The 16,562-nt window shown below is 37.1% G+C and overlaps 3 protein-coding genes across 4 annotated transcripts; 1 reads left to right on the top strand and 2 right to left on the bottom strand.

Annotated features, from left to right (window-relative positions):
• Window positions 1-5,885: 5,885 nt before the first annotated feature.
• Window positions 5,886-9,138, top strand: LOC145160808 (formate--tetrahydrofolate ligase). Its single transcript, XM_079080142.1, has 5 exons — window positions 5,886-6,200; window positions 6,794-6,943; window positions 7,140-8,315; window positions 8,402-8,548; window positions 8,649-9,138. Exons 1-5 carry the CDS (start codon window positions 6,051-6,053, stop codon window positions 8,922-8,924), a joined length of 1,899 nt encoding a protein of 632 aa, XP_078936268.1. The 5' UTR covers window positions 5,886-6,050; the 3' UTR covers window positions 8,925-9,138.
• Window positions 9,139-9,467: 329 nt separating this feature from the next.
• LOC145160807 (peroxidase N-like) lies at window positions 9,468-11,232 on the bottom strand. Its single transcript, XM_079080141.1, has 4 exons — window positions 10,554-11,232; window positions 10,287-10,469; window positions 10,055-10,220; window positions 9,468-9,991 (listed from the first exon to the last, which is right to left on the bottom strand). The coding sequence occupies exons 1-4, from the start codon at window positions 10,764-10,766 to the stop codon at window positions 9,570-9,572; spliced, it is 984 nt and encodes a 327-aa protein (XP_078936267.1). The 5' UTR covers window positions 10,767-11,232; the 3' UTR covers window positions 9,468-9,569.
• Window positions 10,557-14,806, bottom strand: LOC145160805 (Pentatricopeptide repeat (PPR) superfamily protein). 2 transcript variants are annotated; one of them, XM_079080140.1, is made up of 2 exons: window positions 12,235-14,806; window positions 10,557-10,647 (listed from the first exon to the last, which is right to left on the bottom strand). In XM_079080140.1, the coding sequence occupies exon 1, from the start codon at window positions 14,472-14,474 to the stop codon at window positions 12,300-12,302; it is 2,175 nt and encodes a 724-aa protein (XP_078936266.1). In that variant the 5' UTR covers window positions 14,475-14,806; the 3' UTR covers window positions 10,557-10,647; window positions 12,235-12,299. The 2 variants fall into 2 exon arrangements, with proteins under 2 accessions (XP_078936266.1, XP_078936265.1); XM_079080139.1 differs by having other exon boundaries at window positions 10,569-10,667.
• Between the last annotated feature and the right edge of the window lie 1,756 nt (window positions 14,807-16,562).

The following is a 16,562-nucleotide window of genomic DNA, read 5'->3' as shown; positions in this document are numbered from 1 at the left end:
ACTAAAACATACTAGTCAACATACTACAAATGATAAAGGTTTTATACATGCTTAAGATGTGAAAAACAAAACAAAAATCTTGTATAAGGATCATTTTTGACAAGTAAACAAAAGGTTGGGATAACTTTTACCACTTACGGTTTTTATAAGGGTCATAAGAGTCATTTTCTTTTTTTTAAATGGGTCTTTATGATATTTATGACTTTAAAGGGGCTAAAAGTAAAATTTTCGCATAATGGGCCATAATATGGGCCATTACGGTTTCTTTGGGCCTAAAATGTAAAAATCTTGATTTTTATGGATAAAATTGTCATTTGATACAAATTTGAACTAAAAATGTAAATATGTGGAATTAGGGGCTGGAAATGACACTCTAGTAGAAATTGGACCAAAAATGTTATTTTTATAAAATTGGGCCGAAATTGTCATTTTTATGAAAAATGGGCTGAAAATGTAATTTTTGTAGAAATGGGTCGAAAACAGCAAAATTTACATATTTGGGCCAAAAATATTCATTTAGATGTATTTGGGTCAAAAATGTTAAATTATATTTAGTTGGGCCGAAATTGTAAATATTTATGAATTTTGGACCGAAAGTAAAATTTTAACCAAAATGGGCCACAAATGGTCAATATATTTGAATTAAGCCCATAAATTGAATACTTTTAGTCTTAAGGGATCTAAAGTGTCAAATTTTCCAAAAATGTGACTAAAATGTATATTTTCGGTCTAGTGGGCCAAAAGTGTCACTATTACAAAAATTAGACATTTTTGTTGTCTTGGTAAACCTCGAGCTAAAACAAACAAGGAAATAATAATGAATGGACGAAATACATCGATAACAATTTTTATTGGGCCTAATACTCTCGTTACATGGCCAATGGGCCTTAAGGGCCCATTTAAGTGTATATTGGGCCTAATATTTTCCATGAAGTGTTTATTGGGCCTTGCGGCCCATTTACATGTTAATTTGGGCCTGAACTATGGATCACATGTTTATTGGGCCTTAGTGGTCTATTTACATGCCTATTGTGCCTAAATTACCCTTTTACATGTTAATTGGGCCTTAGTGGTCCATTTACATGCTAATTGGGCTTGGACTAAAAATCACATGCTTAGCGGATCTTAGCTATACCTCTACATAATTGTTGAACTTCATACATTCATATGCATACCTTTGGATTTGAAAACTTACAACATACACGTAAACATTAAACATGGTGAAAGACATAACAATCGTGAAAAGTTGAGGATCTAGTGAGACTTGTCGGTTGGCACCTTTGAGTGTACAATCGTAGCCTGTAGTTATAACCAGAGTTTCCTGGAGGGAGAGCGGGAGTTTGTGTATAGATCTATACGGTGTGACCCCCCACGCCTTAGCTGTTCGCTACAGCTAGACTAGGCCAGTCTAGGGCGACAAACCTTACCTACTTCAAAACCGGCGCCTGAAAACGCCAATACAGGCGAATTAGTCATTATCAAGCATGGTTGTAACGGCTCGCTTAGAGACTAACTTCATCAAAGATTTCGGTATATTTATACAAATCTAGACGATACTAAAAACATACATACATCGATACTCGGTCTTGGAAATTTTATGATTACGATACTTTTATAAGCAGAAAATATCGAATTTTCTGGGAGAAATACATTTATACATTACCTTCTACTTACATCAGAAAATACATGGTTTTTATCTGGAGTACATTGTTGTTATTTATACATTCCAAAAGCAGCAAACACACATGCATTAATACTTGATTTTGACACATTACCTTCAAACTACTTTACAGAAAATATCGGATTTTCTGGTGTTTTACGAACCATACAAAACTTTTCAATCAAACATGCTTATGAACTCACCAACATTATATATGTTGACCGTTTTCAAAATAACTTGTATTCTCAGGTAACCGTTAAGCAGAAGAACCTTCAAGTGTGTGGATTTATTTTGTGTAATGTCACTCATCGTACTATTAATATTTTGGAATTATGTAACCTAAGACAATGTACTTGATGTGAACAATACCAGTTGTAATATGTAATGTTTGGTGATGATCGTGTTATGTTTCATGTATATTCATTGCAATGATATTTCAATTGATAGTCACACGAGCCCTCAGACGTTTCCGTCGTCTGGTTCGGGGGTGTGATACTTTACAAGGTCAGGACTCTAGGTGCGTACGCTCAACGTACACCCACGTACGCCCCAGTTGGCCATAGATTACTTTTAAGGTCTTAATTCCTTAATACCTAACGTCCAGCTTCATATCTAAGCTTATTAAAACATAGTAATCCATAAAGTTGCAAACTTTATGCTTTGCATCGCTTAACAAGGTCAAATCATTGATTTTAACATACTAACTTCATGAAACAACCCTCCACCCTTGCATGGTTGAGCTTAAACCATCAATACACTATTTTATGCACAAGGGACATCAGAAACACTAAGATCTATCATCATAACCCTCTGGAGTAGCTTATACTCTCAAGAAACACCTTAAGGGACCAAAATAAACCAAAAACCTAACTATCTAGAACTAAGAGATGAATCATCAAGGTAGTAACTTTATACCTTCAATTAGCTAGAAAGGGTGAATAACCTCTGGATGTACAAGCTCCCTCTTGTCCAATGCTTCTCTAATAGTCTTCTTTTTCTTCAAGATACACCATACACACACACAAGGTTAATCTCGTTGGAAACTTGGTTAGAGGTTCGAGGTATAGCTCAAGGGGCAATGGAGGCTAATAAGGTGAAGGACTTCGGGGACTTAATGTGCTTAAATAGGGTGCAAACCCTAAAAATTAGGGTTTACCCCTGACTCACGTACGCCTTGTGTACGCAAGGGTACGCCTAGCGTACCAGGGGAACACCCCGCCTCGTGCATGCATTGGAGTACGCCCGACGTACCATATGTATTCCCAGTGTACTCGGGTCCAAGTCAATAGATAAATGAGATAGTTTTGCTAAGAGTTTACCAGAAAAATCGGGCGTTACAATTCTCCCCCACTTGAATCAGACTTCGTCCTCGAAGTTTGCTGTCGCAAATAACTCTGAGTAATGCTCCCTCATGTATTCCTCAGGCTCCCATGTCCACTTAGAACCCTTTCGGTGCTGCCATTGCACCTTCACCAATCCCACAACCTTGTTCCTCAAGGTTTTCGTCTTCCAGTCAAGTATCGCCACCGGTCTCTCAATGTAATTCAGGCAGTCATCCACCTGAATATCCTCCAATGGAATCACTGCGGAATCATCCTACAGTATATTGAGCAAACTCACCTCGCAAAGCAGCTCAAAAGCTAACACGTCCTCAAAATCCCACAATAGGTGCTAGGCGCCACCTAGATAACCACACGAGGCAAATCTTTAATTTACCTATCAGGACATTAATGGCTAAATAAAATCCACAAATCAAAAGTCAACCCTCAAGGTCAACGGTCAAAGTCAACAATCAATGTTGACTCCAACTGATAGCCACGACGTGGTCTTCCTTGGTCACGCCGTGGTCCGCTGACTACCAAACAGTCGGGAAAATCCCCGCCGCCACGCCGTGGTGACCTAGGACCATGCCGTGGTTGTAGAGGTTTCCAACAACTTAAACATTAAGCTGTTTTCTCCGATTTCAAGAGCTCCAAAGCTCAGATCTGGTCCAAAATGTGATATAGAAGGATAAAGTTTCTAACTTTATCCATTAGGACCACCCAAAAGGTCAAAAACCTAAATCTCCATGTCCCAAAAGGCTTAATAAGGCAAGAACTTTATTAATAAACATTTATGCCACAAAGTCCAAAATCCATCATTTCTGGAAGTGATTCTAGCACCCAAACTAACTTAAAAGTTGGTGCTTTATAGACATGCATATCCAATGCATGTCTTGAACCCATATTAGGTAAAAAATGAGGGTTTTATGACCTAATCTCATGCATGGATCAAAAACCCAACCAAACTCCATATCCATGGCACAAAATATACCAAATGTCCCAGAGATTCATAAAGTTGCAAACTTTATGAGATCTCATCATCTCAACAAACAAGAACAAGAAGTTAATGGGACAAAACTCAAGATCTAGCAACCTAGCATGATAAAAATTGAGTCTTGGACACTTACAAAGGTCCATAAGAGTGTTAGGGTGAAGAATAAAGACTTGCTTGCTTGATCTTTGCTTCTTTTTTCCTCCTTCTTCCTTCTTTAGCTTCAAGGAACACCAAAATTAGCTCAATAACAGAGGAAAGTGATTAGGGTTTCCTTAGGGCTTGAGGGGATTGTTGGAGGTTGAGGATGAGCAAACCCTAACCTCCTCATTCCTTTAAATATGGAGCAAACCCAAAAAAATAGGGCTTGCATGCCAGCCGCCACCATGTCGTGGCCAATACTGCCACGCTGTGGTGACTTGAATACACGCGACCCATTTTTTCCTCGCCACGTCGTGGTGGCGCCTCCACCACGTCATGGTAATCCCCAACATGATAGATTTAAATCTGAAAAACATACTTCAAGATCCAAACGTTACAATTCTCCCCTACTTGAATTAGACTTTGTCATCGAAGTCTGCCGCCTCAAACAGATCGGGCTAATGCTCCCTCATCTCGTCCTCTGGCTCCCACGTCCATTCAGAACCCCTTCGGTGCTGCCACTTCACCTTCACGAGATTTACAACCTTGTTTCACAGAGTCTTAGTCCTCCTGTCAAGGATCGTCACCAGTCTCTCTATATAATTCAAACGATTATCCACCTGAATGTCCTCCAATGGAACCATTGCAGTTGCAGAATCATCAACCAAACACTTCTGTAGCTGAGAGACATGAAAAGTGTTATGATTCTGACTTAGCTCCTCTGGCAGATCCAAACGATACGCAACCCTGCCCACCCGGGCTAACACTCTGAAAGGACCAATATACCTAGGGCCTAGCTTACCCCGCTTCCTGAATCGAATGACACCTTTCCAAGGTGACACCTTCAGGAGTACCATATCCCCAACCTGAAACTTCAAGTCTGACCGGCGTCTATCTGCGTAGCTCTTTTTTCGGCTCTGTGCTGTCTGAAGTCTACCGCAAACCTGCTGAATTAATTATGTCGTCTTGAGTACCACATCGGTACTCCCCATGACAATGGCGTTTGGGTTTCCTCGCGGTGGGTTTTCTCTATCATCATCTTTTAGATCTGGTAGTTATTGGTGAGTTTTCTCCACGTCGATGAATTTGGTTTTTGTGGTTTCCGTGTAACTTGACGAATGGCGGTGGCACGACGGTTGTTTCCAACAAGGACGGTGGTGGTGAAACCCTAATCGAAGAGGACAAAGGACGATGGTGGTTGTGGATTTCGACAGTGGCAATGGTGGTTTCCGACAATATAGGTGATTTCCGACGAATAGTAAAGAGAGGTAGAAAGATAGAGTCTCTGATGAGGGAAATTAGTGGGGTGGTGTGGGGTGTGGGTAAGTTATTAGGGGTAGGTTTTTTATTTTAGTTTATTTTAATGAAAGTAATAAAAAGAAAATGGAAAAACAAATATAAATGACAAAAATGACTTTTGAATTAGACAAAACTCGTAACAAAATCAACTTTTTAAATCAGTGTCGCTAAGTTCAAAACTTTTTAAACCAAAATGATGATTTTTGACTTAGCATATGGAACATTTTTGCAATTTTATCTTTAAAATAATTAGAAAAAACCATAAAAAAAACCAACTATATTAGAAACTAAAACCACGAAGGTAAACATATAAATATTTTTATAATTTGTCATCAACTATCGGATTTTCACATTTGATTTTTTCAAAGTGTCACTCGTAGAAAGTCAAATAGAGTAAAATGCAACTGCAATTGCATGGGCTCCACTATCCTTGATCAATAGGACCAAGCCCACACAAGGTCCGCATTTCAATATTCAACACTAATCACAATTATTCATAAACACAGTCTGACAGTGCATCCAAGAACGAATGACATAGATTCATTGTTTTTTTATTCTTTTCTATAAAAAGATTAAAACCTAGGGGAAGAAATCCAAGATCTTTGCGTAAAACCCCCCTTTATCTCGAAGAACAAAGATGAGTTCAAGAAAATTAGAAGTGGTATCTCCTGTTCCAGCAGATATAGATATTGCAAATTCTGTTATTCCTCTACACATCGCTGAGATTGCTAAAGATCTCAATCTTAACCCTGACCACTATGATCTTTACGGAAAATACAAGGCCAAGGTATGTGCTCTTCGCATTTCTTTGTACAATCTTAATTTACACTTCGTTTGTTAGCGATGTAATTTAGTCCCCATAGCTACAGTCTGACTTTGGAAGTCAAAGTGACCTCTCTTTACTTCAGGTAGATCTTGGGAAAATTTTGTTATCGATCTTACAACTGGATACTACTAGGTTTGTCGTCAAAAGTCAAACTTAATCTCTTTTTTGTGTAGTATGTTATGATCTGGCCATTTTTTATTATTATCTGGCCATGTGTAAGTTTTAGGTTTTGTTGTCTGTGAATAATGAACTTAAAGAAATAAAATACCCATTTGATCCCCAAAAGCTATAAAATTGATATCGGATGTTACTTCCTTTTTTTTTATTACTTCAAATCGATTTCCGAGAATCTTTTTTAAAAGAGAAAAGCCAAATGGGATCATGTAAATGGCCATTGAAAACGGAGCTCTTTTCTCAACCGAGATATTATACGACTGATTTAGCGATTTTAAGTATGTGTAAATTCTGGATTTTGTTGTGCAATGATATGGGTATGCGAAAATTTTAGATTTTTTTTTTTTTTTTTGTGATTTGGGTGTTTGGATTTTTTTTAGGTTTTGTTGTCTGTTTTTGATGAACTCAAAGAAAGACAAGATGGGTATTATGTTGTTGTTGGAGGAATTACTCCAACACCTCTTGGAGAAGGCAAGTCTACTACCACTGTTGGTCTTTGTCAAGCTTTGGGAGCTTTCCTTGATAAAAAGGTAAACATTCTTCACTTAATTTTCACATTTTTCATTTTCATATCTAGAATCTCATATGGCTTTCAGTCATTACATGATTACATCTTGATCTTTAGTTATAACATTGTTGTTCTACTTGTATATAATGCAATTTAGGTTGTGGGTTCTTGTAAAAATTAGGGTTTAATGTTCATGATCACATTCTTGATGTTGTTAGGTTGTCACCACCCTCAGACAACCATCACAAGGGCCAACATTTGGGATCAAAGGTGGTGCAGCCGGTGGTGGTTACAGTCAAGTCATCCCCATGGACGAGTTCAATCTTCATTTGACCGGTGACATTCATGCAATCACTGCCTCAAACAACCTTCTTGCTGCTGCCATTGACACACGAATCTTCCATGAAAATACACAAAGTGATAAAGCTCTGTTCAGTCGCTTATGCCCACCAAACAAAGAAGGTGTCCGCACTTTCAATGACATAATGTTCAGACGATTAAAAAAGCTGAATATTACCAAAACAAAACCCGAGGATTTGACCCCAGAAGAAGTCAACAAATTTGCAAGACTTGACATTGACCCTGATAGCATCACATGGAGGAGGGTTATGGATGTAAATGACCGTTTCTTGAGGAAAATCACTGTGGGTCAAGGCCCTGATGAGAAAGGAATGGTGAGAGAAACAGCTTTTGACATATCAGTTGCTAGTGAGATAATGGCGGTTTTAGCCCTGACAACATCTTTATCTGACATGAGAGAACGCCTCGGGAAGATGGTGATTGGAAACAGCAAATCCGGTGACCCTGTAACAGCTGATGATCTTGGGCTTGGTGGCGCATTGACTGTGCTCATGAAAGACGCCATTAATCCAACCCTAATGCAGACTCTTGAAGGCACCCCTGTTCTTGTTCATGCGGGCCCGTTTGCCAACATAGCCCATGGAAACTCTTCAATTGTGGCTGATAAAATTGCGTTGAAGCTGGTGGGCCCTGGTGGGTATGTTGTGACAGAAGCGGGTTTTGGATCGGATATAGGAACCGAAAAGTTTATGAACATTAAATGCCGATATAGCGGGTTGAAACCTCAATGTGCTATTATTGTGGCCACGATTAGGGCTCTGAAGATGCATGGTGGTGGGCCCTTGGTAACTGCCGGAAAACCGCTTGATAAGGCTTATGTTAATGAAAACGTCGGTCTTGTTGAAGCAGGGTGTGTGAATTTGATTCGACACATTGAGAACACAAAGGCGTATGGGGTGAATGTTGTTGTGGCTGTGAATAAGTTTTCAACTGATACTGATGCAGAAATTGCTGCTGTCAAGAACGTTGCCATTGGAGCTGGTGCTTTTGATGCAGTTCTTTGCACTCACCATGCCCATGGTGGAAAAGGAGCGGTTAGTCATCACTGATCTTCATTCTTAACTTTATTGAAAAAAATATATATAATTAACGTGATAGTAAATGTCGATTTTGTCCCTAGATTGAGCTTGGGATTGCTGTACAAAAAGCCTGTGAAAGCGCGACACAACCTTTGAGATTCTTGTACCCTTTGGATATAAGCATCAAAGAGAAGATAGAAGCCATAGCAAGATCATATGGTGCTAGTGGTGTTGAGTACTCAGAACAGGTATAACTTTCTAGGGTTTTTTCTTTTTAACAGAATCAAATCCCTGTAAACTTCAAACAAGTTAATGATTCCGTATTTTTCTTTCTTTTTGATTTGAAAGGCGGAGAAACAGATTGAGATGTATAGCAAACAAGGGTTTTCTGGTTTGCCAATCTGTATGGCAAAAACGCAATACTCGTTTTCTGATAATGCCTCAGCAAAGGGAGCCCCTACAGGATTTGTGTTACCTATTAGGGATGTTAGGGGAAGTGTTGGTGCTGGGTTTATTTACCCATTGGTGGGGACGATGAGTACAATGCCTGGACTTCCTACACGCCCTTGCTTTTATGACATTGATCTTGACACTGAAACTGGAAGGGTGAAAGGGCTTTCTTGAAGCTTGTGTACAGAGAACACAAGAACAGGGCTGTTGATCGAAATGTTTGCAGTTCTGCATTTTGGAAAAAGTTGAGTTCTTGTACGTTATGTTGTGTACTAGACAAATTAAGACTTTCTGTGTGTAATGCCTTCCAAATCAGTGAGTGACAATTGATGTACCCGAATTGAATCAATGCGAGAAGGTAATAAATGAGTACTTTTTGATTTTATAACCAAGAAATTGAGGGAGGGAAGATTGGTGGTTTGGGCATGAATCTGCTCTATCATTGAAGTGGTGTTTTTCACACTTGCAAGTTATAAGATATAACTAAAGAGGATTTTGGATATCCGGCAAAAACTAATTGCGATTAGTATTTTTTTTAATTGCTTGAAATTGAGATAATTTGATTTAAGATAGAGTAATTATAAGATCATATAAGGGAAACCTATTATTTTAGATTACCTAATTATCCATCCGTCTAATCAACAAATATTCAATCTTTTTAAGTCATGGTAATTAGGTAATGTGGAATCACGCAGAATTTATACAGAATCCAAAGGGTTTAACTAAAAAAAAACACTTTATTCCCATTATTTGCATCTAACTCCTGCAGGATATAATAACTTCTGTTACATAATCTTAGAAAAAGAAACAGTAGTCAAATTAGGAATTAACAACCCTGCAATTCTTCCTAATCTCTCCAGCCGACCCAGTAAGTGGTTCTATGTTCCCCATTTTGACCATGGAATTAGCAAAATCATCAGAAAAAAGCTTGGGGTTTTTACTGTAAACATCAACAAGACTTCTTGTAGTTGACACAGCCTGAGCACTCGAATACAAAAACTGATCAGACTCAAGAACTCCCCTCCCTTTGACCAAATTTTGAAAATAATTATTATCAAACAAATCCGTTGAGTTCCAGTCAAGTTGAGTTGTCCGGGTAACATCTCCGGGTGAACATAAATTCTGAAGCCCCGACACCATGTTCCCATCCAACATCGTGCTATCCGGACCATTTGATCCCGAGAAGTTAAATAATCTGTTTTGAAACGTAGCACAACTCGCTAACCCGATCGTATGCGCACCTACAATTTTTACAGTATCAGTATCAATCTCAGTCCAATACACGTCAAACACAGTATACCTACCTGATAGTGACACGACGTCGGTGAGATTAAGGCCTACAGCTTCAAACTTGAGTGTGATGTTACCAACCGACTCAAATGGCGCGGGTAGTTTTGAATTAGCTCCAGATTGGTTCGCCACAAGCCCGTCCCGTCTTCCTAGTAAAACCTTCCATGATGGTCCCCCACTCTGCAAATGATTTGATTTTGCGGTCAGTTTCTTTTTCTAATTCGGGCAGGATGTTTTGATACTTACCAAGAGAACGGAATCCCGGGCAGCTATCGCGAGAATGTCAGCACATGAAACTACTCCACTACACGAGCTTTCCACAGCGGTTTTAATGGCATCCACCACCTCGTATCCTCTAGCGGAATTGATGTTTGGAAAAGCGGTTTTCTCTCCGTTGCTTCCGTCCAATAAAATTGATGCATCACACCCCTATTTTTTTTTTTTTTTTTTTTTTTTGATGTTAAGATGGGTAATTTGGCATTATATGGATTAAATGATTAAATAAGGACTTACATTTACAAAACAATCATGGAAGTGAAGGCGGAGTAAAGAAGCTGCCATTCTTGTTTCGGTTTTGATCGCGTTCATCATTTGTTTGCGTACAATACTGAGAAGGTTGGGACATGACTTTGAGTAAAAAGTTGTTGTTAGTTGAGAATTTGCAAGCAAACATAACATGGAGATGGTTATGAACCATGCAAAGGTGATGTTGGTTGAGTTCTTCATGACGAGTCAAATGGTATGTGAATTATAGTTGGAGAATCACTTATGACTTAACGTATATATATATAGTGTCATATAAATGAAGTCGTCTCATCAACAAGGTTAATAAAATAATTTATCACGAAAAAGTGGATATTGACAAAGCATCTGAAACTAGTAATATACTATATAGTGCTATGATGTATGGCGGCTGCAAATTTCGGTAAACCTGCAACTAGTAAGATAAAAATCTGCATAAGCTGAATCACTAATGGTTTTAATATTGTTAAAATTCATGGATTAGTGAGATAATAGTGGTTAAGTCTATCAGATTGTATAAAATATATATGAATCTCCAAGAAGTTCATGAATCACAGTAAACTAAACCTTATGGTGGAGGTGGTAGGCAATGGCAAATTGGCAATCCCATAATCTCCACTATTAGGCATCCACTAACAACTTCTTTATGCATATTTTATACCTTAAGTGATAGTTACCATTACTAATTGTATTTTAAAGATATTCTTAGGGTTGTAAACTTTGTTTCTTCATGCTATGGTGACACTCTGCTTGTATATATCTTGACACAGAGACAGAGGGCACTTTTGAAAGGTATATGTAATTATATTCATGTAGAAGGTGATTTCAAAGCTCATCCCATAACACCATATGCACAAAAAATGGTGTAAAATGGTGCAAACAGTGATAGTTTCATACAACCAAATACACCATCTTTAACAACAAAAAGTATATTCTTTTTTTGTAACTTATATAGATTTTCAAAACACACCTTATATTTTTTTAGCGTTACAAAATTGTCTTACATATTTTGCATTACAATAACTTTATAAATTATATTATTACACAACTATAGCCAAATAAATTATTCATATATAATTCATCCGAATAGATTATTATATGGGTAAAGAAAAATTTGTTATATAAAAAGAATTGCATTTAAATACATTCGTAACGTAAAATATCCATGATTAATTAATATCAATTTAATACATAACATAATATTACAAGTAACAATTATTACGTTTAAAATACAACTATACGATTAAATAAACGCGAAATGTATAAACCTAAAACTTGAAGGACTAAAATTGGCACATGACACCAAATTTGGTGTTATACAATTCGTTTACACCAAAACGATGCAAAAAATGGTACAACAAATGGGATTTGGTATAGGTGGAGATGGCCTTAACTAGTCAGCTAATAACCCTACAACACTTTTACTTCAATACTAAAACAAAATGGCGATAATAAACACAGATAATCTTAGAAATAGCTAACAGAATCCACACCTAGTTCTACCATACTTTGGCAACCTATACCTTCGACAATAAACCCCAAATTTTATAACATTATAAATTTCGGAGGACATAAACACAAAGATTGAGCAACAATATCAATATGTACCCGATTAAGATCTCAAAATTTAACAAACTTTTAAAAACTCGTATGTAGAAAATATATGAAGTACCTGATTTACATCTCAAAGAGCCTTCCAGTGGTCAAGATTTGATCCGACATTCCAAATGTAGCAACTTAATAGCATTCCATAGAAAATGAAGCTTCTGAATCTTGAAGCATGGTAGGTCTTCTATTCATAATAACATAATCACAATCATGCATCAAAGTATCCGGATCATAAAAAATCTTCAAACTTGCAATATTATTGGTTAATTTTGTCAACATTTGGTATATCTCCTGGTTTCGAGTGTGTGAATGATCATCAGCATTAAAGGCATGCAACTGATTCTGAACTTCTATCCAACTCCAACCTGGTACCTTCTTCACCCCTTTCTCTTTCATAATTCTCTTTAAAACAGCAACTTCATCCCATCGCCTAAGATGTCCATACAAGTCACATAGAAGAACATAAGTGCAATGTTCATAAGGTTCTGATTTCAATAAAAAGTTTCCCACTTCCATAGCTAATTCAACATCACCACACAATCTACAAGCCCCCAATAAAGTCTTCCATACCATTGCATTAGGTTGAAATGGCATTGACCCAACCACCTCTTTTGCCTCTTTGAGACGTGCAGCACGTCCCAGTAGATCAACCACACAAGCATAATGTTCCATTCGAGGTGAAATCCCATAATCAGATTCCATATTTTTTAAAAACTCATATCCTTCTTCAACTAAACCAATGTGGCTACATGCAGTTAGAACTGCAACAAAAGTTATATGATCCACTTTCACTTTTCTTTCCCTCATTTGAGAGAAAAGATCCAGTGCAACATGACCTTGACCATCTTGGGCATATGCAAACATCATCGAGTTCCATGTAACTGAGTTTTGTTTATGGGAAGTTTCAAAGGATCTTCTAGCATCCTCAATGATCCCACACTTAGAGTACATGACTACCAAAGAGCTAGTTACAAATTCATTAGACTCAAAACCTGATCTTATGGTCAGACCATGGGTTTGTTGACCCAATTGTAAGGTTGCCAGATCTGCACAAGATCTAAGGACTGCAGAAAATGCATAATAATCCATCTCTAGGTTTCCAGATTGCATTATCTGAAAAAGTTTCAAGGAATTCTCACTAAACCCATGTTGTGAAAGTCCTGTTAACATTGAATTCCAAGAAACTCGGTCTTTGAACTCCATGTGCTCGAATATTCTTATTGCATATGCCATATAGTTGCCAGGAGGTCCACTAAACATAGCCATCAATGAATTTGAAATTGGTGTCAGATGTTCGACTCCCCTTTTGATTACCAATGCATGTAAAGATTGTCCTTGATTCCGGATTTCTTCTTCGAAGCAAGAACTTATCATGCTAGTGTATGTATAAATGTCGGGTTCAAATCCCAATATTTGCATCTTGGAGAAAAGATTAAATGCAAGGACTCGTTCATCATGTTCCAAGCAAGCTGCCAGCATGGCATTCCAAGAGACAATGTCACGAAAGTCAACTCCACCATCAAATACCACCTTGGCTTCTTTGATTGACCCACACTTGGAGTAAGCACTGATTGTAGCATTAAGTACAGAGCTATCAGATTCCATACCATGTTTTATGATCGCACAGTGGACCTGCATTGTTAGCTCATGGAACTCAGGTTTATTAAACAATGTTAGAATTGGGGAAAAGGTGCCATCATCAAGCCTCACACCTTCCCTATGCATCGATTTGAATAGCTGAAAAGAATTCACATGGTCACCAGTTTCAACATACCCGGAAATCAGAGCATTCCATGACACTGAATTCGGGTTAGGGATGCAATTGAAACACTTATGTGCATCCACCACTCCACCACATTTTGCATACATGTCCAAAAGAGCACTTCCTGAGTACACATTTTCATCATACCCTGTCTTAATGATATTCGCATGCACTTGTTGCCCAGCAAAGAGACAATCATTAGAAGCAATACCCTTGAGTATACTACCAAATGTGTAACCATCAAAGCAAAACCCACAACGTTTCATACGTATTAGAACCTCCCAGGCACTCTCAAGATCTCCATAGTTCACGTAACCAGCTATTAATGAATTCCAAGAAACAGTGTCTTTTTGAGGAATTTCGTCGAACAGTTTGCAGGCAATTCGCAGTTCTCTGATTTTTAAATAACCTCCTAATAGAATATTGGCAGTGTAAGTATCCCTGATAGTTCCTAACTTGACTACTTCACAATGGTTTGCCGCCAGGGTCGTCGTCGACAAAGCATACACAGAAGTTTCGACGATGCTGCGTAATGACCTCATTCATGAGTAAGCGTCTGGCTTTCATTGTGTCATTTCAAATAATCGAGTTCGCGTCTAATGAAACAAAGGTCTTTAACTTTTCAAGCCATTGTCTTTATGAAGTATACAGACTCGACTTAAATTAAAACTTTAATTGAAGGAAAGCTCTACTCGATGGAATGTGAAGTATGAATTAGGGCTAGGATTGGTGATAATTTAGGACGAGGTTATTCATGCAAGTAACTTATTTTCAATAGGTTAGGTGGGAGTGGAGTGCAATAAGAGTAAGAATGAGGTGGAACTTATGTCTCATGTTTTATCGCAGTAAACATCACTAGTTTGAGTTGTGCGACATTTTCTTGCCGTCTCTTTCTCCCTCTCTATATCTCTCTTTTCGTTCTTTTTCCTCTTTTCATGGCATATCATTCTTACATTCTTACGGTCGTTTGGATAAATTAGCTTATAACTTATTAGCTTATTGCGGTGGGAATAAATAGTTTTTGCAAAAGTGTTTGTGGTGGGAATAAGCAATAAGCAATAAACAAAGGGGTGTTGGGTTTTAGTTCAAAAATAGTTTCATAAACTAAAAAAATATGGCAACAGAAGACTTTAATTTTGAAATAACATAAACATTTTATACCCACCAATGATATTCTTGCAAATTATAGAAAGATTTAAACATCAACCAAAGAAATGATGAAGAAATAATAACCTTTGTAGTTCTTTGGGTCCTCGTGGGAGGCTTGGAAGCTGACGAAGAATGTGGAACCTTTGAGACACCAACAATGACTCAACTTGATGTAGATGCTAGTCCAAAACTATTAAACCCTTAAGCTTTAAGTTCATAACCAATATGAACTTGAAGGGGCATGTGAAAGCAAGTAATCTTCATGTCTTCAAAGCAAAACTAGAGAGAATGAGAGGGAAGAAACAAGTTTCGGCCTTGCATCAAAGAAGAGAATGAGCAAAGAAGCCAAGTGCAAGCCCTCTTATTTATATGCATAAAGTGAAGTTAATAACCATTAGTTCCTTCAATTTTAGACAAACTTGTCTCCATATTATAATAATGTCCATGCATGCTTCTAAAGCATGATTTCTTTTTATTAAACAAATCAAAAACCCATCACTAGCATGTTTGTAAGCATGCTCACGTTTTTTTTTTGTATAAAAAAAAGTCAAACAAGGTAAATTTTATAAACTCTTTTATAAAATATAAACCGTAACTTTTTGTTAAAGACAAAAAGTCTTTATGGTCCAAAATGTTGTAAATGACTTAATATATCATACCATATGATATATTATGTTACTTGCTAATGAAAATTAATTATTTCCTAGAAATAAATAATTTCCAATTTAATTATAGGAGTTTTATTCAATATTTATTAAAATCAATTTCCAGTAAATAATCAATCGTATCAAGTTGTTGTTAGTGTGACCCATTAATATCATATGTTATTTAGCAATATCACTTTAATATGACTCTTGAGCATACTAGACCTTTCAGGGGGGAGATGCTTATTAAAATCAGGTTATTTAGATTATTTTTACCACAATAAGCTGATTTTTAAGGATTCATATCCAAACACTTAAACTTAGTTTATTGTGGTGGGAATAAGCAATAAGCAATAATCACCCTCTTTTTTCCCTATCCAAACACCCCCTAGTGTGTGAAAGGGAACCCAATGTCATGTGATATGTATTAAAAGAAAATAATAAAGAAAGAAGTTTTTTCGATAAAGTAACCAATAATTAACATATATATATATATATATATATATATATATATATATATATATATATATATATTCGTCATGATAGGCAATAAGATTTGGAAATATATTAAGTCTTACGAATCTCAAATACTAAAAGAATTAAATCAAAATCATTCCAAAACATGAAAGAATTATAAGTATTCTAAAGTCTTATATCAGAGAGTTTAGGATTAGGATGTCTAAACATATTGTCAGTGTAACATCCCTAAATCAGGTATACCTCATCAACCCTTGTTCTTTTGGTAATTGTCAAGTTTGGCCCTTTATTAGAGAAAAGGTGGTAAGTGAGTACGCAGGGCGTACGCGTGTGTACGCTCAGCATACTCATATGCGTCTT

Source organism: Lactuca virosa, chromosome 2 (assembly GCF_052849685.1).
Source record: "Lactuca virosa cultivar CGN04683 chromosome 2, Lactuca_virosa_CGN04683_v6, whole genome shotgun sequence".
Taxonomy (NCBI): Eukaryota; Viridiplantae; Streptophyta; class Magnoliopsida; order Asterales; family Asteraceae; genus Lactuca; species Lactuca virosa.
Note: the sequence above shows the minus strand (reverse complement) of the source record. Positions and strands in the feature narration are given on the sequence as shown.

Coding starts and splice junctions, on each gene's coding strand:
- LOC145160808 (XM_079080142.1), top strand. CDS start 6,051: ATGAGTTCAAGAAAATTAGAAGTGGTATCTCCTGTTCCAGCAGATATA. Junction 8,316..8,401: donor CCCATGGTGGAAAAGGAGCG/GTTAGTCATCAC, acceptor TTTTGTCCCTAG/ATTGAGCTTGGGATTGCTGT. Junction 8,549..8,648: donor GTGTTGAGTACTCAGAACAG/GTATAACTTTCT, acceptor TTGATTTGAAAG/GCGGAGAAACAGATTGAGAT.
- LOC145160805 (XM_079080140.1), bottom strand. CDS start 14,474: ATGAGGTCATTACGCAGCATCGTCGAAACTTCTGTGTATGCTTTGTCG.
- LOC145160807 (XM_079080141.1), bottom strand. CDS start 10,766: ATGAAGAACTCAACCAACATCACCTTTGCATGGTTCATAACCATCTCC. Junction 10,470..10,553: donor TCCATGATTGTTTTGTAAAT/GTAAGTCCTTAT, acceptor AAAAAAAAATAG/GGGTGTGATGCATCAATTTT. Junction 10,221..10,286: donor CCCGGGATTCCGTTCTCTTG/GTAAGTATCAAA, acceptor AATCATTTGCAG/AGTGGGGGACCATCATGGAA.